We start from the raw sequence: 23863 nt of genomic DNA, 5'->3' as shown, positions 1-23863 counted from the left end.
GAACGGCACAGAACGGTGGGAAGAATGGAATAAAAGAAATCAAATCAAAACACATAATATCTATGAAAAAAAAAATAGAATAGTTTTTACTTTATATAATACTGCGATAATAAATGATTCAAAATACTTAAGAGTTTCACATTGGATAAGAAGTGAGAATATAATGTAATAGAATAGAATAGAATGGACTTTGGTAGCTAATTAAATAAAGGAATACCGGGATAATAATATTACATTAAGAATACATGTCATTTCAGATAGAACAGAATACACTCAAAAAGAAGCTAAGAATAATTTGAATAATTAATAATTGCAACCCGAATTCCGTAAATGTTGGGACGTTTTTTAAATTTGAATAAAATGAAAATTAAAAGACTTTCAAATCACATAAGCCAATACTTTATTCACAATAGAACATAAAGAACATATATATTTAAACTGAGAAATTGTACACTTTTATCCACTAAATGAGCTCATTTCAAATTTGATGCCTGCTTCAGGTCTCAAAAGTTGGCACCGGGGCAACAAAGGGCTGAAAAAGCAAGTAATTTTGAAGAGATTCAGCTGGCAGAACATCTAGCAACTAATTAACTTAATTGACATCAGGTCTGTAACATGATTAAGGGATGTCTAAGAGAGGCAGAGGCTTAGTTCACACTGCAGGCTAAAGTGGCCCAAATCTGACTTTTTTGCCCAAATGTGACCCATATCTGATTTTCTTATGACAGTCTGAACAGCACAAATCCAATTTTTTCAAATCAGGCCCAGGCCACTTTCATATGTGGTACTAAATCGGATACATATCTGATGTTTTGCAATGCGACTTCAGTCTGAACGGCCATGTCGCATTTCATGCGATTTTAACGTCATTGAAATGCGACAGACGTCATAATTCTGCGCTGGAGGAAATTGTGCTCTCCTTCTTAATATTCTTCTTATCACTTTGTTATTTAGGCTCCGACTGCACATTTACTTAAAAATTTCTAAACACACGCTAACACGAGCAGCATCCATTTTTTATTTCCGCAAACACAGTGCGCTGCGTCTCATGTCACGTTTTCTTCTGCGCATGCGGGTCACTTCAGGGCAGTATACAGTTCACACATGAGACTGATGGCAGTCGCATTTAAATGACAATGTGAACAACAGCGCATAAAAAATTTCAGCAAAAAATCTGATCTGAGCATTAAGACCTGCAGTGTGAACTAAGTCAGAGTCTCTCAGAAGTAAAGATTGGCAGAGGCTCTCCAATCTGTTAATGAGTGCATAAAAAGATTGTGGAATACTTTAAAAACTATGTTCCTCAATGTCAAATTGCAAAGGCTTTGTAAATCTCATCATCTACAGTGCATAACATCATCAAAAGATTCAGAGAAACTGGAGAAATCTCTGTGCGTAAGGGACAAGGCCGAACACCTTTGTTGGATGCCCGTGGTCTTCGGGCCCTCAGACGACACTGCATCACTCATCAGCATGATTCTGTCACTGACATTACTAAATGGGCCCAGGAATACTTCCAGAAACCACGGTCGGTAAACACAATCCGCCGTGCCATCTGCAGATGCCATCTAAAGCTCTATCATGCAAAAAGATCCAGAAGCGCCGTCGTGTCCTGTGGGCCAAGGCTCATTTAAAATGGACTGTTTCAAAGTGGAAAAGTGTTCTATGGTCAGACGAATCCAAAATTGACATTCTTGCTGGAAATCACGGACGCTGTGTCCTCCAGGCTAAAGAGGAGGGAGACCTTTCAGCATGTCATCAGCATTCAGTTGAAAAGCCAGCATCTCTGATGGTATGGGGTGCATAAGTGCCTAAGGTATGGGCAGCTTGCATGTTTTGGAAGGCACTATGAATGCTGAAAGGTATATAAAGGTTTTAGAGCAACATATGCTCTCCTCCAGGCGACGTCTATTTCAGCAGGACAATGCAAAACCACATACTGCAGCTATTACAACAGCATGGCTTCATAGTAGAAGAGCCCGGGTGCAGAATTGCTCTGCCTGCAGTCCAGATCTTTCACCTATAGAGAACATTTGGCGCATCATTAAATGAAAAATACGTCAAAGACGACCACAAACTCTTCAGTAGCTGGAAACCTATATCAGGCAAGAATAGGACCAAATTACAACACCAAAACTCCAGAAACTCATAACCTTGATGCCCAGATGTTTTCAAACTGTTTTGAAAAGAAGAGGAGATGCTACACCGTGGTAAACATGCCCCCGTACCAACTATTTTGAGACCTGTAGCAGACATCAAATTTGAAATGAGCTCATTTTGTGCATAAAATTGTAAAATTTCTCAGTTTAAACATTTGTTAGGTTATCTATGTTCTATTGTGAATACAATATTGGCTCATGTGATTTGAAAGTCTTTTAGTTTTCATTTTATTCAAATAAAAAAAAAAAATAACAATAATTGGGTTGTAATAATAACATGAATAAAATAATTAAATAAAAACAGATGGCTATGAGAAAATAAATAAACAGTAAATAACGCTAATACACAGTACTGAATATACCATAATAGAACAGAACAGAACAGAATTCTGCTTTGACTATTCTGATCATACCATAATAGAATACTGATATACCATAATATGATAAACAGAACAGAATAAAATAGAATAGAATACTGCTTTGGCTACTGTTCATACCATAATAGAATACCGATATACCAGAATAGAATAGAATAGAATACTGCTTTTACTACTGATTATACCATAACAGAATACTAACAGAGTAGAATAGAATAGAATAAAATACTTATTTGACTACGGATCATATTAGCAATAGAATGTTGATATGCCAGAATGGAGTAGAATAGAATAGAATACTGCTTTGACTACTGTTCGTACCATAATAGAATATAATACCATTTTGACTACAGATTATAGCATAGAATAGAACACTGCTTTGACTTCCGATCATAAATACAATACTGATATACCATAATAAAATAGAATAGAATATGGCTTTGACAAATGATCATAACAGAATACTGATATATCATTATAAAATAGAATACTGCTTTATATCACAACAGAACAGAGCAGAATAGAGTGGAATAGAATAGAACATAATAAAATAGAACGGAATAAAATACTGCTTTACAGATTATACCATAGAATAGAATGGAATAGAATAGAATACTGCTTTGACAACTGATCATAACAGTATACTGATATATCATTACAAAATAGAATACTGCTTTATACCAATATAGAGCAAAATAGAGTAAAATATAATTAGAATATATACCATAATAAAATAGAGTAGAATAGAGTAGAAAACTGCTTTAACTACTGATCCATATGTCCTGGCAAATATAGTTGTAATATAAGCCATATATTCTACCGTGTGTCAATATCCATCTTTTTTTCTTTTCTTTTTTTTTTTTTTTTTTTTACAGCTGATGGGTCAGAGTTCATTTGGTGAACTTTGTTCTGCTCACTTTGTGCTTAGTGAGGGCTTTTTCTCTCTCAAGTGATCTCAGTGCATTGCATTTTCATGCAAGTTTATTGTGCATTGCACTAATCTGAGTATGTGCTGAAACGCTGGAGTCTGATTAACATGGATCACATGAAGGTGAGTGAATACTGAACACTGTTAACTGACTGTGCTTTCATTTCAAATGTCCTGTACCAGGTAATAGACCAACAAATCTTCTTCCCTTAAAAGCTAAAATGTAATTACAGGAGGTCTTGAGTCTTGAGTGGTGCTGTTAATCTGTGCTGGGTTTTCTGTCTAATGTAGCAGTCGTGTTACGAGCTCTCTCTACCCGTCACGGAGAAATGTAACCCCATCAGCAGAGATATTGATAGAGCAAACGGAAAACAGATGGTGCAAATACTGAGAAGATGTGACGCCGAGATTTTTGAGAAGAAAATAAATCATGATCCATTTCATCAGGTTTGGTCTATTGGTTTTAAACAGGATATGTGACTATTAATTGTCATTATGCTCCTAACAAGAGTCTTTTATGCTAATGACCTGTGAATTTTGTTTATAGAGACTATATAGTTCACCAGTTATCCAAACGATGGTGGATGTGGCAAAGAGGGTGGAAATGATGCTGAGGGTCAGTAATATCAACTAGAAGTCCTTTATTTTAATAACTCAGAAATAATAGTTTAGACATATATAACATTGTGTATTTATTTTTATTTATTTAATTATTTTAATTTAAATACAGCATTCAACATGCAACTAGTATATATAAAATTAAAATGATAGATTTTAATTTAATATTATTTTTAAATTACTTAACCTTTTTTATTTTAATAACAATTCTAATTTAAAATAATACATTTCATTCAAAGAAATTAAAGAAATTTAAAAAAGTCAAAAACAGAATAATTATCTGAAAATTCTAAAATGTTAAAAAACATGATGATAATTGTTTTGTCTCTGCAGGACCCAGAGGAGAGTTTGATTTTATTAAGTGGCTGTGGAACATCAGGCCGTATTGCATTTCTTTTGGTGGTATAGAGTTTAAGAAAGAAAAAATAAAAAAATAAATGGAAAATTTAATTAGAAACCTCTGTATAGTATATTTACCAATCTGACATTTTCCCCACTGTGTTCTGTATGACTGTTAAATTTCTTCTTTATATTTGTCATATCATATTTCGTACCTCAGACATCCTTTAATGAGATGTTAAATGCCCAAAAACAGAAACAGATCTGTTCGTACATCATAGCTGGAGGTGACAGGTGAATAAACAGTCTGTCTGTTTGATGCATAAGATGAGACTCCAGTGTGACACTGCAGTATTTCAGGACTCTGTTTTTAAAGGGCCCTGCTGACATCACAGGAGGCTCCAGAGGACGACCCGGTGCTGGGAGCTTGCACGCTGGACAAGGTGAACGCAAGAACAAAGAGTGAAACAAGTTATGCGGCTTTACCGTAGTAATAAATCAGTTTCACCAACCTAAGCAGAGACAACAGGCTATTCTTTGACATTTTCAGAAGAACATGTGAGCAGCACCTGTGCTCAACACTGCAGTGCCAGAGAGCTCTGGGCGGTTGCCAGATTGTTGCTATGTGATTACTAAAGTGTTTGAAATGATTTTTTAACACATGGCTGTACACTTGCTCGGGTGCTGCTCATAGGCCTAAATCAATATTGCTCAACTCATATCTCTAGATATGGCTCAGGTTCCTCCTTAATTATAAGTCTGTGGGATTTTCACCCATTTTATCATTAGAAAATCAAGTCTAATCAATTAGAAAATTAACTGAAGAACTTTTAGAAATTTAGATATTTCATATTTAGATATTTGAGTAATGATACACTCTAAAACTCAGCCTTCTGGGTAGTAACGCAACCACTGGGTCAAAACAACCCAATAGCTGGGTCTGTTCATATTTTACCCAGCACTGGGTTGTATTTAACACATAATCTTTTTTAGAATGTTTTAATAATTATGCTTTCTTTATCAAAAACGCTATTTAAAGAACATTCAGCTTGACAGATTTAAACATAATGTTTTCTCCATTTCCTGTTTTCTTTTTCCACTAACAGGTTTGTGCAGGAAAGAAGCGCGTCCTGTTCATTGGAATATCCTGTGGCATGTCGGTATGAATAACAATATTGTCTTTTTCTCAAATCACATTATTTAATCAATAGCAAAGGACAAAATTCGTGGCAATAGAAATTTAAATAAGCCATCTCCTCATTTGTAGATTCATTTAATTAATTATAACTAAAAAAATGTACATACCAAAAAATTTGGAACAACAAAGCCTTCAAATGCAAAAACCAAAATAACATATACATATATATATATATATATATATATATATATATACTGTATATAATATAATTTTATTACTGTATGCAGCATAGTCACAGTTTGTGAAAATGAAATATTTAATACAATTAGAAAATTAAAAACATATTTGTTCAATTTAAAATAGGTATATAAAAAACATGTTACAGTTTTATTTATATTAAGTTCTCATTTATTTTGGGAATTGTGTTATAATATTATACTATTTAGATCTCTTTTCTATATGCATTGGCTGCTTTTTACTATTTTTCATAGTGTGATTTTCGATTAATTGTATTAAAAACAGTTTGGGTCAGTTTAAACCTGCAAACATCATAATAATTATTAATTAAATATTAATAATATATGAAACCCACAACAAGTAAAAACAAAAGCATACAAAAATGTATCGTCCCCATTTTTTACTTCATAGATAATAACAAATGTGATTTTAATTATACTGTATTCTGACCACTGAACCACTGAAAAAGGCACAAAAGCTGTCACTGATTTTTGGTACAAATATGAACATTTAAGGTATTAAAAGGCACCTTTTGGGGTAAATAAGGTAAATAAAATATTGCCACACTGACCTTTTTCGAGTGTACTGTAGGAAATGTCTGCAGGTTTTAGTTTATTTCTTTCAGACGTATGTAGGTAACATTAACGTGAGCTCTTATCAAAGCCGTCTGCAGGTCAGCTGTGAATGTGCTTCATGATGTTGTTCTGTGTCAAAGGCACCATTTGTTGCTGGGCAACTGGATTTTTGTCTGAAGCACTTAGACGTCTTTACTCCAGTGCTTCTGGGATTCAATCCTGTACATATGGCGAGGTAGATCTACCGAGTGAAAACAATGCCATATTTTGATTTTAAGTGCACAATAACAAGAGGCGATTGCATAAACTAACATTCTTGCCATGCTGACAGGAGTGAACCAATGCAGGACTGTTCATTTCACTTTAAAGATGTTGCAGAGAGGATGACTGCAGAGCAGAGGCATAAGAAAGCGTTCGTCCTAAATCCTGTGTTGGGGGTATGAGACACTGCATTGACAAACACATCTGTGCATGTGCAAAACACCACCAACTGCTCTGAACACCTTAGCAACCACCCTAGTAACCACTGGCAGGCACCAAGGACACTTTATAATAATGGCTGCACAGGCATACTATAGAAAATGTCAAAATTCTTACTGATGTTTATGGAGTGTCCACCCATCATAAGAAGCTCTGGTCTCTCCTCATAGGCTGAGGCCATCAGTGGATCGTCCCGGATGAAAGGAGGCAGTGCAACTAAAATCATTCTAGAAACTATTCTTCTGGCCGGACATGAAGCTGCATTTAGAGGAAAGATAACAACACCTGAGTAAGTTTTAATTCCACTTGGTATTTTTTCTAAACTAATTTGAGGTTTAATTGGTTCCAATAGTATATATGATAATATATGTACTGTTGTACTGTACCAACTAAACATGAACTGCAATACACACACGCATTTCTGCAGTATTTTGTAACCGAACACTAAACCTACCTGAAAAACTGAAAGCACTCTTTATTTTATTTCTATCATTGTCCGGTTAATATCCTAATTATAAAAATAACATTGCAAATTTTCCACAAATTATGAAAAAAAAAAACATAGCCACCACAAAATCAGTTGTTTTGATCACCAATAAATAAATAAATACATAAAATAAAATAAAATTTGACTGCTGATCATACCATAATAGAATCCCGATTCACCATGATAGAATATAATTTTATTCTATATATAATAGAACAAAATAGAAAAGAATACAACTTTAACAACAGATTATACTAGAATCCTGATATACCATAAATGAACAGAATACGGCTTTGATTACTGATCATAACAGAATACTGATATACCATAACAGAATAGAATAGAATAGAACAGAATACTGTTTTGACTACAGATTATAGCAAAATAGAATACTAATATACCATAAAATAAATTTTATATATATATATATATATATATATATATATATATAATCTCACTCTGTATATATAAAATGCTGCTTAAAAGTTTGTGAACCCTTTAGAATTTTCTATATTTCTGCATAAATATGACCCAAAACATCATCAAATTTTCATTTAAGTCCTGAAAGTAGACAAAGAGAACCGAATCAAGCAAGTGAGAGAAAAATATTTTCTTTGTCATTTATTTATTGAGAAAAATGATCCAGTGTTACATATCTGTGCGTTGCAAAAGTATGTGAATCTTTGCTTTCAGTATCTGGTGTGACCCCCTTTTGCTGCAGTAACTGAAGGTAAAGTTTCTTGTAAATACTGATCAGTCCTGTACAATAACATGTAGTTTTAGCCCATTCCTTACAGTGCAGAACCACTTAAACTCTGTGATGCTGGTGGGTTCCTCCTATGTCCTTCCACAACATTTCAATTGACTCAGCCAGTCCAAAACATTAACTTTGTTCTTCTTTAACCATTCTTTGGTAGAATGACTTGTGTGCTTGGGGTTGTGGTCTTGCTGCATGACCCACGTTTTCTTGAGATTCTGTTCTTAAACAGATGTCCTGACATTTTCCTTTAGAATTTGCTGGTATAATTCAGGATACATTGTTCCATCAATGATGGCTGTTCTGGCCAAGATGCAGCAAAACAGGCCCAAGCCATGATACTACCACCACCACGTTTCACAGATGGGATAAGATTCTTAAGCTGGAATGCAGTGTGTTCTTTTCTCTGAACATAATAGCTTCAATAAGTTCTATTTTGGTTTCATCCATCCATTAAACCTTTCTCCAAGGGTCCTCTGGCTTGTCCACATGATCTTTAGCAAGCAATTTTCTTTTTAGAGAGCAGTGGCTTTCTTCTTGCAGCTCTGTCATGCTCAGTGTTCTCCTGATGGTGGGCTCATGAACATTAACATTAGCCAATGTGAGAAAGGCCTTTAGTTGCATAGAAGTTACCCTGGGAGCATTTGCAGCCTCGCAGACTATTACGCGTTCTGCTTTGGAGTGATCTTTGCTGGTCGACCTCTTCTCAGGAAGGTAACAGTGGTCTTGAATTTTCTCCATTTGTACACAATCTGTCTGACTGTGGATTTGTGGAGTCCAAACTCTGTTGAGATGGTTTTGTAACCTTTTCTAGCCTGATGAGCAACATCAACTCTTTTTCCGAGGTCCTCAGTAATCTCCTTTGTTCCTGACATGATCCACTTCCACAAACATGATCAGACTTTAACAGATCCCTTTTCTTTGAATAAAACAGGTCATGTACTGACATTTGATAGTCATTGCACCGACTGAAAACACCTCTGCATAGATGGACTCTAATTTCACCTTTAAATTAACTGCTAATCCAAGAGATTCACATACTTTTGCAATGCACAGATATGTAACACCGGATAATTTTCTCAATAAATGACAAAGAAAATATTTTTCTCTCACTTGTTTGATTCGGTTCTCTTTGCCTACTTTCAAGACTTATATGAAAATCTGATGATGTTTTGGGTCATATTTATGCAGAAATATAGAAAATTCTAAAGGGTTCACAAACTTGTATATATTATGTGGTGTAAAATATGGAACAATTTCACAGTTCTCTTAAGACTAATCTGCTATGATTAAATGTGTCATTCAGATATATTTCTGCCCGGATCGCCGCGAGTGAGATGGTTTATGAAACTACTTACTCAAACAGTGATGAGCTTGCAGCACTTATTCATAAAGCAGGAGAGAGGTACAACATCTCCTATAGTCCTAACACATAAACCTGAGCTTTTCCACATGAACAAGCTGAACTTCTGGCGGATGTGTTAAAAAAATGCAGAAATTGCCTTGGTAATGAAGGTTTTGACACAATTATGATTTATTTTTTTGTAAATCTTTCAACAGCCTTCAGAAGAAAGCACATGTGTACTATATTGGATGGCAAACTCTTGGCATTATAGGACTGACTGATGCAAGTGAATGCATCCCAACATATGGAGCAGGTGCTGTGTGCAGTGCCAAATATTACTTTATCATTTGATATGTTCCTTAAATGTGTTAAATTGACAGTTTGTTAATGGGTAAATTAATAACAGTGCAAGAATACATTTATGGGAAATATTTCAACCCAAAACTACTTTTTAATTGTAATTATTTGATCAGATTTTGATGACATCAGAGGTTTTATCAACAATGGTTTCAGCAAAATGAAAAACAAAGAGGGGGATCTATCATCTTTGGTGAGCTCAACCAAACAACAAAGTGGCAATTCATTCAAAAAATGTAGATTTTGTCATCATTTAATCATTCTCGTGTTATTCCAAACCTCTACGTATTAAATATTTTTGCATCTGCAGAACTATCCCCTATCCAAGACCTTATATATTTATTTGAATTTTTCTTATCATAACATTTATTAACAGCTATTAATATCACAACTATTTCTAGGGGCCAGAATTTGTAATTGGCCACAAGGATTTTGTGGACACCATCTTACCGAGCCTGAGTCAAAATGACATGGTCCTGTTTCTGTTTACAGTTAATGGTGAGCAAACACAAACCAGTTGCACGAAACGTGGTCAGTTCCTTAAATATATTTGAAATATATTTTAATGTCTCTCCTAAGATGACCTGCACGAGGTGACGTCACTTGCCGATCAAGTGAGGCGAAGGACATCTAATTTGCATGCAATTGCTCATGACCTTGAGAAATTCAGCGTTCCTGTGAGTAAAATGTGTATTTTTGCCGCTAGCAAAAACTCTCACTTCTTGATAAAATTCCCTTCCAGAACACGTCTTCTAAGTGCATAATGCTGCTTATGTAATCAGATCTTCTTCTTTTTTTCTTTTTTTTGCATGGACTTTGCAGTTTAAAAGAGAGCAAATAACTTATATTTTAAATAATTGTATTATTAAATGTATTACTACATATTGCTTCAGGAAAGAGTATGCATCATGTTTGAAACCGTTCTGCACATCACATGGTCTTTTTCCTCAGAGGACGTGAACTCATTTGTAATGGTAAGCCATTTGTCACATGAACTACTCCCACAAGCACCAATTTAGTTGAAGTATTTATACTGTAATATATCTCTATATATACACATGCTGTAAGAATAATAAAGTAAAGGCTTCAAAGAGTCTTTTATTCAACAGAGACAGCACTGGGAGCTTTCAACTAAATGGTGTCTTAATGCAATCAGCACAGGAGCTCATGTACTGAAGGGAAAAGTCTACATGAACTACATGATCGACCTCAGAGTAACTAACAGCAAGCTGTACAGGAGAGCCATCAACATTTTACAGGTATTATTATTATGCGTATCATTATGAATTCATACTATTGGAACCAATTAAACCCCAAGTTAGATTAGAACCCAAAAAATGCCAAACAATAACCTTCATGTACTGTTTTTGATCTCTTATAGGAACTATATAACAAATATGATGCCCTAGCAACTACACAGCAACCCTACACTCTTAAAAATGAAGGTTCCATTTTTGGTTCCCCCGATAACCTTTCGGGAACTTTAAAAGTTCTTAAAAGAACCATTGTTTAAATGTTTAAATGATCTGCAATGGAAAGGCTCTATATGGATGCAAAATGTTCTTAACAGAACCATATAGATGCCAATTAAGAATCTTTATTTTTAAGAGATTAGCATTATGGAAAGAGTTTTGCATGGGCAAACACCACTCACATTTTCTTTGGAAAATGAAAAAATATAGTTTGAATTTGAAATAAATATTATGTCTGGCTATTTTTAACTGTCTGTTTTAAAAACTAATTGAGCTGGAACTGTAATACGACCCCTGTGTGTGGTTTCCGTATGGTGGGTTTAATTATATACCATCACTGTCAGCAGTTCACAGGCTGCTCCGAAAGCGAGTGCGAAAGAGCTCTACTGAGAGCCATCTACAGCACAGATGACCTGAGTGAAGACATGACATCAGCAGATGTGTGGAAACACACAGATACGGCAAACAGACAGGATCGAGTAAGAACTCGCTTATTTATCTTGACCATCTGTGAAGTACACGGAAGTATGAAAGATTAAAACACTTATTTTTAAAGAAATTTTGACACTTAAAGATAACACATTAGTTAACATTATGTAATGCATTAACTAATATTAAAAAATAGAAAATTTGCTGACAATTTACTCACCCTTACACCATCCAAGATGTAGATGAGTTAATTTCTTCATCAGATTTGGAGGAATGTAGCATTCCATCACTTGCAGATCATTGGATCCTCTGCAGTGAATGGGTGCCGTCAGAATGAGAGTCCAAACAGCTGATAAAAACATCACAATAATCCACACCACTCCAGTCCATCAGTTAATGTCTTTTGAAGTGAAAAGCTGCATGTTTGTAAGAAATAAATCCATCAAGACGGTTTTTAATTTCAAATCGTTGCTTCCAGATAAAATGAGAGTCCATATTATTGCTTTCTCAAGTGAAATAGTCGTCTGGTCTGAATCAGGAGAGAAATTTGCACAGTTCAAGACAGTCCAAAACAGCTCTAAACAAATATGTGGGTGGATTTCGATGTGAGAGACAGCAAGTGGATGGACTTCTTCACAGGAGGAAGCATCATAATGGATTATGGACTTTTTTTGGCCAGAAGCAATATTTTAAAGTTAAAACGTCTTGACGTTTTCTACGAGTGCACAGCTTTTCAGTTCACAAGGCATTAATTGATGTACAGGAGTGGTGTGGATTATTGTTATGTTTTTATCAGCTGTTTGGACTCTCATTCTGACGGCACCCATTCACTGCAGAGGATCCATTGGTGAGCAAGTGATGGAATGCTACATTCCTCCAGATGTGTTCCCATGAAGAAACAAACTCATCTACATCTTGGATGGCCTGAGGGTGAGTCAATTTTCAGCAAATGTTCATTTTTGGGTGAACTGTTATAAACTTTAACAAAAGCATTGCATTATTATAAGCACCTGATATGTTATACCTGATGTGTCCTGCACTGTCAGGTGGTCCCCACTGCGCTGGTGATGATCCGGTGCGGCTGCACTCTCGCCGAAGCTCGGCATCATTTGGATTGTCATCCTGTGATCCGAGATGCAGTGAGCGCCTGCTTCAATTCTTCCGAGAACAAAAGCACTGTGGACTAAACTGTGTTGCTTGGCTACTAATCAGTGACTACAAATTCTCATTATACTCTGTATGCATGCTGTGGCCTTTTGTTGTTGTTGAAATAAAGCCAACAGTATGACATCAGGGGAATTCTGATCATATTTTTCGCAGAAGACTTCCTCGACCTACTAACAGTAACTAGTGGGAACCTGTCTGGCTGCAGTGAGCTGGTAGTAAAGTGCGCTAGTCATGCTATTGTACCATCATTCCGCTGGAGTGCACACGGCATGAGCAGATATGACTGGTAAAAATGGGAAATTCTATGTGCACCTGTAAACGTTGCTGCCCGTGTTGTCCACCGAAGAGTGAAGAGCGGCCCCTCAGCCGCAAAAGAGTATTCAAGTCGATCTACGACTATCCCTCACGCACAATATGGGATCTAAATCTGAGGAAAGGAGATATTCTGGAGGTGACGGAGAGAATGAGCACTGGTTGTATGTGAGGAGACGCACAGCTAAGGGTAACGGATCTAAAGGCTTTGTGGAGGAAAAGGGATATGTGCCTAAAGACTTCATCAAACCGCTGGATAGCATAGAGGCCGAGCTGTAAGTCTTTGAGTTACTTTTGATCGTTTTGAGCTTGTACGAATGCATAATATATAGAGCAACCTCACGCTTAGTGTTTTGAATCTCTGCCCTGAATGAAACTGGAATCCTGTGTTTCCAGTTTCACAAGTTCTGGTGACGTTCCTACAGTGCTGTGTTTTTCTGTAGAAAAGACTATTGAGAATGGTTAAAGAGGTTGGATATTATTGAACACTATATCAGATATATCAGGGTGAGTCTGTCAAGAGACAAGTATAAGAGATCCAAAAAAGTAAATGAATAAATAAATAGAGATAATTTTAGGAATCATGAAGTTTTTTTTCTAAGCTTGTTAATTAAAATCAAATTAAATACATTAAATACCTTTTTCATTTGTTCGTGACGTTATTTATTTAACAATTAAACATTACAGTATTGAAATTATGGAGTAAAAATGTTAAATTAAAAAAAATAATTTAATTAAAATTTAATAATTTATTAATAAATAATTAAATTGAAACACTTCATACACAGATTTAATAATAAAATTAATAAACAGTATATTGATTTTATATATATATATATATATATGCGTGTGTATGTGTGTGTGTGTGTGTGTGTTTGTGTGCATGCAAATGAATGTATTATTTTGATTATTATTATTATTTTTTTGTCAGGGTGAAATATGAGCCAAACCTTTTTTTTTTTCCTGAGATTAGCCCATTAAATTCTTTACTTCATTGTTTATAATAAAATCAGCATAAATATCACATTGAAGTACGTTTATGATTATACTGTACAAATGTACACATTTTATAATAAATATAAATAATCCAAAAATAATATATTTATTATTAAATTATGTTTAATATTATGACATAAATATACTATAAGATTTTTATTTTTTTTTCTATGAGATTCACCCATTAGTTTACTTTATTGCCCATTTAATCTGTCAAACAACATTGTATCACCACATACTATTTTGGACACAAATACAATTTTGGACACTTAATAAAAAACTAGTGTCAACTGATTTCAGATGGTATTTTGAGAGTGTTAAAACACGTATAGAGGCCAAGAGATGTCTGCTGAGACCAGAGAACAAAGACGGTGCGTTTCTCATCTGGAAGTATGATGAGAATAATCAATATTACTTATCAGGTATGACAAGTTTTATTCACACACACACACACACATTATATCTCAAGCCTCTACCGCTTTCATTTAACTGTACTGAAACCAATAGAAAAGAGATCAAGTAACCATAAGCCAGCCCTAATCTTAACTTGGAGAGTAGTTGAATAACATTTTCTACAAACGATTTCTTTTAAAGTGAGGAACGGCCTTCATACACGGCATTACAGGGTCAAGCAGGGAGAAAACGACAAGCACTTCTTCCTTGTTCATCACACAATCTTCCAGACCTTGCGTGAGCTGATAGAGTTTTACTCTAAAAACGAGGGTGGACTCTGCGCGAAGCTTCACGAACCCTGTGTGAAGGTCAGTGAAGAGTTAAAACCTACAGATTAACAAAAGTACTAAGCATCCTATTCAAAAAGTTGTCCGGCACAATTCCAATCTGTCCATACTCTTCCAGCTGGACCAGCCAGCTCCTCTGACTCTGTCATTTGAAACCAAATGGGAGGTAGACAGAAGCTCACTTACCAAAATACAGAAGCTGGGCCGCGGGGAGTTTGCGGAGGTCTGGCAGGGGCTCTGGAACAACACCACAGAGGTGGCCATCAAAGAGTTCAGAGGTAAAACAGGTTAAATCAGTGGTTCTCAAATGGTTTTACTACATGCCCCATGTTTTACATTTAATGCTGAGTGGCGACCCAAACAAAAAATAAATGTCTTAAAAAATTAAGAAGTGACTTTAATTAATATTGGCATAAACATATTTTGCTATCATAAATATAGGGTTTGTTGCATTTTATTTTTTTGCATTTAGTATCCTTTTTCAACTGGTAATCATGATCCAAAACAAACTCGAACAAGCTAGTATACCAGCTAACAAAAACATGTTCTAAGAATGTTTAGCTAACATTGTCATTAAGTCAAAAAAAAAAAAATAAATAAAAAAATGTTCTCTGAACATTCAAAACGTCCTAATTTCTAAATGTTTTAAAAATGTTGTGTTTTAGTTCTGGAAATGTTAAGGGAAATTTTCATTTTGTAATTTTGCAAACATTGTGGGAGTGGGATTACTTTTGAATTTTCTCTTATTATTATTATTATTATTATTATTTAGTTATGTGAACGTTAAGGGAAGATTCCTTTTTTGGGGATATTCTCTAAATGTTCTGACATGAACGTCCAACTAAAACGTTTCAGAAACAAAACGTTCCATGAATGATGTGAATAACATTTTTGTGCTTATGTTTTGAGAACATTAGTAAAGACCAGATAAATTTGAACATTTGAAGTTGTATTACCGTTACTGGAAGAATGTTTGTTTTTAACTGTTTTTGACCTTGCCAGAACCTTAGCCAAAATGTGATCAGCTAGGAAGGTGCATCTCAAACGATTTTCCTTTTAAAATTATGATCAATTGATATTATCTGTCCCACTTTACTTGCAGATGTCAATTACTCAACTATCAAAACAGAGATTGATATCATGAAAGAGCTGCATCACGAGCGTTTGCTGAAGCTCTACGCTGTGTGTACCAATAGTGAACCCATGTGTTTAGTCACAGAGCTCATGAAAAATGGCAGTTTAAAGAAATTTCTCATCAGTAAGTGACACAATATTAACTCGCATGCAACTAAAAAAATTTTGACACCCTTAATATTAACTGACGCATTGCTTTGACAGAAAAATGCTGTTTGAGAAATACGTTTGTTTTTCTTCAGGCCACAAAGAGAAACAAGACCTGGAGTTTTCACTCATGATGGATTTTGCTTTGCAGGTAACTTGATTTCTTTGTGAGTAATTCAGTTTTGTGGAATGTGATTAAAATCATACGGCCAGTTTTCCTTAAAAACAATTAAACTCAACATGAAACTCCCAATCTGATGTTTGAGAATTTTTACCATTACGATGGTGAAAAGTGTCTCTATATGACCCCTTTTATTAAAAAATAAGAGTGACTGGAAAAGTATTTTCTGAAAATTTCAGAACAGGGCTATTTTTAACAGAACGTTATAGTACGTTACAAATATAAATATTTTTTTCTTTAGAATAACATGCACTGATGAATCATTATATCATTATATGTCAATGCATTCTCTCTGAGTAAGCAATTCATACATTGATTTCTCTGAAAAGGCTCGTTTTATTGCTCTGTTAGTGGAAGAGGCCTGACATTAATGTTAGGGAGACAGGTGGCGTGTTCATTATTTTTACAATTCCATTCGGTGCTGCTGTCATGCAAGATCAGCTGCTTCTCAGTATTCAAACTGATGCTTCCTCATTTCCTCGCTCTGCCGTCCTCCAGCCACGTGACCCAGGAATCGATCATCATAAAGGACATATCAATTCTCCAAATGCACTTGAGGCAGTGAGGAATGAGGAAAGAAGAAACCCTCTATGTGGTGTTAAAACACCTTACAGATGCATAAAACTCCTCATTCATATCCAGCACAACAGTTACGTTTATATGCTATTTAAATAAAACATTGCATCTTGCATTGTTAACACTGATTTAGGGATCACACTGTCCAATCAAAAAACTTTTTCAGTTGACACTAAACCAAGAAGACCCCAATGGTCTTTTTAAATGAATGAAATAAATAAAAGATTTAAATGGATTTAGGTTGAATTGAAAAAAGTAAGATAGCAAAAGAACAAGAATTTCTTGTAATCTATTTAAACAGTTTGAAAATAATATATAGGCCTACACACCAGAGTTGGGTGAGATGCAGTAACACATGAAACACAAAACTGAAAAATGCTTTTCGTCTCGTCACATTCAATTATGAATAGAGTGGAGGAACCCGGAAGAGTAATTCGACGGTGGTTCCTTCGAGATTTTCAATTTATGAGTAAAATAAAGCCTGTGGTTAACATAACCTGATGATACTTTTACGTTTTGTTGTACAACATAAATTACACTCAACCCACATTTTGAAGTAGTTCTGTTCATTTTTGAAAACGTATGTTTTAATTAGTAAATAGATAAGAACGTTTGGGCTGTGAGTGTGTGCAGTTTACATTGTAGAACAAAACGTAAAAGTATCGTCAAGTTATGTTTACCACAGGCTTTATATTATTCATAAATTGAATAACTCCATTAATAAAACCCCATATAAAAATCTCGAAGGACCCGCAGCGAATTACACTTCCTGGTTCTGACATCATAGTTCCCCCACTCTATTACGTGAATTATGTAAATGACATCCCATGTTTTCATTTCTAAATGGCGAAATTTGACAACAAAGTTGAGTAGTTTGTATCATTTTATATTACCGTTGGTCGTTTAACATTATTATCGTAAAACATTTGTCAAATATTTACCATTTAGTTACTTACATCTTACCTCGCACTCTTTGACCATTAAAAACTGAAGCCTGCCATGCTGGAACAGTAAAGCCCCGCCTCTTTGATTTGATTGGCCATCTCAATCATTTTGATATTAGCTATTTTTCCATCCAACTATTTGTATGCGCATTTTGGAATATTGCATAAAAAAATGGTGGATGGAAACGCCAAGGTGCGCATAAATTCTAAAATGCGCATAAAAAACATATGCACACAATTGAGTATGATATACTTTTTATCCGATAAAAAAAAATGCACATGAACTACGATGCAAACACAGTTATCAAATAAATTCCACCATGCCCATCAAAAAAGTCATGCGACTTTGCATGATGGGATTTGACTAACTTGACTAACCAGTAGACCGATCTCATTGCACAGCATCTGAAATGTTGTTTTGGTCCTTCTGAAATACCTGAGCAAAGTCGGTCATCAAAGTAGGCTATTTCTGAATAATTGTCTTACACGACAGTTCCCAAACAGCCTCCAAAAGCAATGATCGCATTCGTCTGCTCACTCTGAGGCGCAAACAATTTATAATGTATGACTCGTTGGATGGAAACGGTGCTTAATTTGCAAATGTTTTATGGAAGGCAAGGCAAGTTTATTTATATAGCACATTTTATACACAGTGGTAATTCAAAGTGCTTTACACAAAAGGACGTGAAATAGTCATTAAAAATAATAATAATCACAACAATAAAAACAAGGAATTAAAAAAATAATAATAAATCACAACAATAAAAACAAAATGATATAAAAATCGATTTAAAAATAATTTAAAACAGTTAAGATTAGAGAATGATTATACATAGTGCAATCAGTTCAGACGTAGCACAGTGCTCATTTAACAAATGCACAGCTAAACAGATGAGTTTTGAGTCTGGATTTAAATGATCTCTTCTGGAAGCTGGTTCCAACTGCTGGCAGCATAATAGCTAAAAGCGGACTCCCCTTGTTTTGTGTGAACCCTTGGTATTTCTAACTGACTCGATCCTAATGATCTGAGTGGTCTGTTTATATTCAGTGAGCATATCTGCAAAATATTTAGGTCCTAGGCCATTGAGTAATTTATAAATGAGTAAAAGTACTTTAAAATAAATCCTAAATGTAACTGGAAGCCAGTGTAAGGACCTGAGGACTGGTGTGATATACTCAGATTTTCTGGTTCTAGTCAGAATCCTGGCAGCAGCGTTCTGGATGAGCTGCAGCTGTCTAATGGTCTTCTTTGGAAGGAGACCATTACAATAATTACAATTTTTGACTTGATTTTTTGGAGTCAAGGTATGCATTCACCTTGAGAACTTCATCTTTGTTTCCAAATGCAATGACTTCGGTTTTCTCCTTGTTTAACTGAAGAAAGTTCTGGCACATCCAACTGTTAATTTCATCAATGCATTGGCAGAGGGAGTCAATAAGGCTGTAGTCATTTGGATAGCTGTGATAGGCAATTTGGTTCTCTCTCATTATTTTACTTAGTGGGAGCATATACAGGCAAAACAAGAGCGGTGCAAGAATTGAGCCTTGTGGGACTCCGCATGTCATGGACGTCCACTTAGACTTATGCTCTCCTATACTCACATAATAACCTCTCCCTTCTAAGTATGACCTGAACCATTTGAGTACCATCCCAGAAAGCCCGACCCAGTTTTCCAGTCTCTCTAGAAGTATGTTATGATCGACAGTGTCAAACGCAGCACTAAGATCTAGTAGTACCAGCACTGATATGCGATATTCCAGTTTTGTGCACAAGTTAAATTTGCATCTTTGGATGGAAACATAGCTATTGACGAGCTCTGTTAGACGGCTGAGGCAGAAATGCCTAAAAATACATTTTCCACTCTAGTAGTTTGCTAAACTAAGTCTCGTACTGGATTTCTTTTTTTTAGATTACAGAAGGAATGATGTACATTGAAAATAAAATAGTTCACCGCGATCTGAGAGCCGAGAACATTCTGCTTACCGACATGCAATACTGCAAAATAGCTGATTTTGGACTCGCTGAAATTAATCTTGCTGGAAGCCACAGAATTTCATCAGGTGAGAGAGGCTCTTTGAAATGTTCATGCAAACATATAAGACACACAAAGTGCATATGATGGTTCTCATCTATCTGCAGAAATAAAGGTCCCAGTGAAATGGATGGCCCCTGAGATATTTGAAAACAAGGCTTACACAAGCAAGAGCGACGTCTGGTCTTTTGGCATCCTTTTAACTGAAATCGTGACGTATGGAGATGACCCATACCCTGGTAAATACATTTCACCACTCTAAACATGACACATGGGGGTGTAGGCTTGCATCTCACCCAACTCTGGTGCATTTCTTTCTTCCACAATCTCAGGTATGGACAAACTGTCATGCGTTCGGTCCATTCAGAGAGGAGAGCGGATGGAGAGACCGACTGGCTGTCCTGAAGCACTCTACGACATTATGTGGCTGTGCTGGAGGTCAAACCCTGAGGAGAGACCAACATTTACAGAGCTACGGGAGAAGCTGATGGCTCTCATAAATGAGCCTGATTCTGAACTGGAGTAGATACTGTAGAAATGAGAGAGCTGGAACACTTTTGAGCTTAGATTAAACGTATCCAACATATATACAACCACTTATAGTTTACAGAGGTAACAGGACATATCTACTGAAATGAATGCAACATGGGTGATTTTCATGAAAATGCAAAAAACATATGTATTACAGTAAATATTACAGTACTATGCCTTTTTAAAATTCAAAACGGCATAGATTTTCTAAAAATATATCTAAAATTATATAATGCAATAATGAGGATTTGAAGCTAAAATGCTTAATTGTCATGGGGGGAAAAGTAAAATGGCCTTAAAAAGAGGCTTGATTTTCTTTAGGCAAAATTTTTAAATAAAAAAATACATTTTTGGCATGTGGCTCAGATGTGTTCTTGACAGGTTTCATGAGATTCATCCATGTGCAAACTGTGACATAAATCTCTCAAACATATGATTATGAAGGACTATTACTAGTATTGCTAATCAGTATTACCAAAGGTGATTTCTTAATTTCCAAAAAAGCTGTTTAATATTCCCTGGTAAGAAGGAAATATTCCACTGTTGACTGACATTTTTGTGATCAAAGCTGCTGAACTAAAAAATGCTGGATGCCTGGACCCAAATGTAGAAACACCATGTCATGTGAACTTTCGACATTTGGTGATAGCAGAGTCTTTGCAAATGAATGTTCAATTTTTGACCTTTTATGTGAACTGTTGTAGAATCATGTATCTTCTGTGACCTGATAAAGAACATAGTAATGTAATTATGTAAATCTGGATTGCTGCTACTACTGTAAGTGCACTTTTTAAGGCAGGTTTCCTTCTTCCTTCTGAAAACATTTCAGAGGACTTTTACATTACTCAAATGTTTTAACAGCCCTAAATACTTGTCTTGGAAAAAACAAACTCAAATTCTTTACATTATCTTTACAGTAAATGCTAATTTTTACTTTGAATTATACACTACCAGTCAAATTTTTTTAAATAATTAGAATTCTTTCATATTTTTGAAAGCACTCTCTTATGCTCACCAAGGCTGCATTTATTAGATTAAAAATACAGTAAAAACAGTAATATTGTGAAATGTTTTTACAATTTAAAATAACTATTTTCTGTTTTAATATATTCTGAAATGTAATTTCCCCATCACAGGAATAAATTACATTTTAAAATATATTAAAATAGATAACATTTTAAATAGTAAAAAAAATAAAAAATAATAATAGTTTTCACTGTATTTTTGATCAAATAAATACAGCCTTGGTGAGCACAAGAAACTAATTCTAAAACATTCAAGAAATCTTAATTATTTCAAACTTTTGTTAGGTAGTAAACAGTAAGAATGACACTTTAATGGATGTCAACCCTTCTCTGGCCCGTGGTTTCAAAAGCACTGCACAAGTGGGGAGTTACATTGGAAGTAAAAGGGATAAACACATAATTTTATTCAAACTAGCATAGGCTATGTGCGATTAATGGTTTTCAGTACATATGCTGTAAAGTCCAGGCTTGTGTGACCATCTATGCACCCTGCTGAACTACATTTACATACCATTGACTAATAGCTGTACTAGATTAATGACTGATGCAAGTCAACCTCAATCCTCTCACCCTGCTAAAGATACTCCCAATGCAAAGGCAATGAGATTAGAATGACGCAAGAACTATTCAAGCTGCTGGACTCAAACTCTGCTGCAATTATTCATGCTTAAGTGTGTACGTGATTATATATCACTGAATACATGAAAGACAAATAACAAAAAACATGTTTAACAAAGAGCACTACAAAATGGAAGAAGGAAAAAAAAAAGTTAGTGGTGCTTACCTGTGCAAAGCGCACTTGTAAATTATCAGCAAAAATCTGAAAGTCTGATTTGTGGAAACATACTGTACACAAATACATAGATGCAAACAATTTTTGCCACACAAAGCACTGCATCCAAAAATATGCCACACAACTCTTTCAGGTTAAAAATGCCATGATGGCAGAGCAACAAAGAGAAACTTGCTGAGCAAGTCACGGTTATTGTTTACGTTTATATAGTCAGATACAGTGAGGAAAATAAGTATTTGAACACCCTGCTATTTTGCAAGTTCTCCCACTTAGAAATCATGGAGGGGTCTGAAATTGTCATCGTAGGTGCATGTCCACTGTGAGAGACATAATCTAAAAAAAAATCCAGAAATCACAATGTATGATTTTTAACTATTTATTTGTATGATACAGCTGCAAATAAGTATTTGAACACCTGTCTATCAGCTAGAATTCTGACCCTCAAAGACCTGTTAGTCTGCCTTTAAAATGTCCACCTCCACTCCATTTATTATCCTAAATTAGATGCACCTGTTTGAGGTCGTTAGCTGCATAAAGACACCTGTCCACCCCATACAATCAGTAAGAATCCAACTACTAACATGGCCAAGACCAAAGAGCTGTCCAAAGACACTAGAGACAAAATTGTACACCTCCACAAGGCTGGAAAGGGCTACGGGAAATTGCCAAGCAGCTTGGTGAAAAAGGTCCACTGTTGGAGCAATCATTAGAAAATGGAAGAAGCTAAACATGACTGTCAATCTCCCTCGGACTGGGGCTCCATGCAAGATCTCACCTCGTGGGGTCTCAATGATCCTAAGAAAGGTGAGAAATCAGCCCAGAACTACACGGGAGGAGCTGGTCAATGACCTGAAAAGAGCTGGGACCACCGTTTCCAAGGTTACTGTTGGTAATACACTAAGGCGTCATGGTTTGAAATCATGCATGGCACGGAAGGTTCCCCTGCTTAAACCAGCACATGTCCAGGCCCAACTTAAGTTTGCCAATGACCATTTGGATGATCCAGAGGAGTCATGGGAGAAAGTCATGTGGTCAGATGAGACCAAAATAGAACTTTTGGTCATAATTCCACTAAACGTGTTTGGAGGAAGAAGAATGATGAGTACCATCCAAGAACACCATCCCTACTGTGAAGCATGGGGTGGTAGCATCATCTTTGGGGTGTTTTTCTGCACATGGGACAGGGCGACTGCACTGTATTAAGGAGAGGATGACCGGGGCCATGTATTGCGAGATTTTGTGGAACAACCTCCTTCCCTCAGTTAGAGCATTGAAGATGGGTCGAGGCTGGGTCTTCCAACATGACAATGACCCGAAGCACACAGCCAGGATAACCAAGGAGTGGCTCTGTAAGAAGCATATCAAGGTTCTGGCGTGGCCTAGCCAGTCTCAGACCTAAACCCAATAGAGAATCTTTGGAGGAGCTCAAACTCAGAAACCTGACTGATCTAGAGAAGATCTGTGTGGAGGTGGGCCAAAATCCCTCCTGCAGTGTGTGCAAACCTGGTGAAAAACTACAGGAAACGTTTGACCTCTGTAATTGCAAACAAAGGCTACTGTACCAAATATTAACATTGATTTTCTCA

At 35.7% G+C, this 23863-nt stretch overlaps 2 protein-coding genes across 4 annotated transcripts; both read left to right on the top strand.

Annotated features, from left to right (window-relative positions):
• Nucleotides 1–3444: 3444 nt before the first annotated feature.
• On the top strand, nucleotides 3445–12885 carry gckr (glucokinase (hexokinase 4) regulator). 3 transcript variants are annotated; one of them, XM_058748304.1, is made up of 19 exons: nucleotides 3445–3587; nucleotides 3756–3911; nucleotides 4012–4080; nucleotides 4416–4484; nucleotides 4642–4715; nucleotides 4798–4864; nucleotides 5528–5581; nucleotides 6512–6606; nucleotides 6703–6808; nucleotides 7022–7140; nucleotides 9402–9500; nucleotides 9656–9753; nucleotides 9914–9990; nucleotides 10199–10295; nucleotides 10377–10474; nucleotides 10691–10771; nucleotides 10907–11056; nucleotides 11617–11748; nucleotides 12745–12885. In XM_058748304.1, exons 1-19 carry the CDS (start codon nucleotides 3573–3575, stop codon nucleotides 12883–12885), a joined length of 1797 nt encoding a protein of 598 aa, XP_058604287.1. In that variant the 5' UTR covers nucleotides 3445–3572. The 3 variants fall into 3 exon arrangements, with proteins under 3 accessions (XP_058604287.1, XP_058604286.1, XP_058604288.1); XM_058748303.1 differs by having other exon boundaries at nucleotides 11614–11748; XM_058748305.1 differs by having other exon boundaries at nucleotides 3558–3587; nucleotides 3759–3911; nucleotides 11614–11748.
• A 270-nt stretch (nucleotides 12886–13155) lies between these two features.
• Nucleotides 13156–21216, top strand: si:ch73-340m8.2 (tyrosine-protein kinase SRK2). Its single transcript, XM_058748309.1, is given in 10 exon segments — nucleotides 13156–13317; nucleotides 13320–13452; nucleotides 14474–14595; nucleotides 14768–14934; nucleotides 15032–15191; nucleotides 16016–16171; nucleotides 16290–16345; nucleotides 19806–19956; nucleotides 20036–20167; nucleotides 20261–21216. Coding segments are annotated over 10 exon segments (1431 nt in total). The 5' UTR covers nucleotides 13156–13157; the 3' UTR covers nucleotides 20455–21216.
• The last annotated feature ends 2647 nt before the right edge of the window (nucleotides 21217–23863 follow it).

The sequence above is a fragment of the Onychostoma macrolepis genome, chromosome 17 (genome assembly GCF_012432095.1).
Source record: "Onychostoma macrolepis isolate SWU-2019 chromosome 17, ASM1243209v1, whole genome shotgun sequence".
NCBI lineage: Eukaryota > Metazoa > Chordata > Actinopteri > Cypriniformes > Cyprinidae > Onychostoma > Onychostoma macrolepis.
This window is presented reverse-complemented; position numbering and strand designations above follow the sequence as displayed.

Excerpts from the sequence above, each read along its gene's own strand:
- gckr (XM_058748303.1), top strand. Across the intron at positions 4,716-4,797 it reads ATCATAGCTGGAGGTGACAG|GGCCCTGCTGACATCACAGG; the intron begins GTGAATAAACAG and ends CTGTTTTTAAAG. Across the intron at positions 11,057-11,613 it reads GAGCCATCAACATTTTACAG|CAGTTCACAGGCTGCTCCGA; the intron begins GTATTATTATTA and ends CATCACTGTCAG.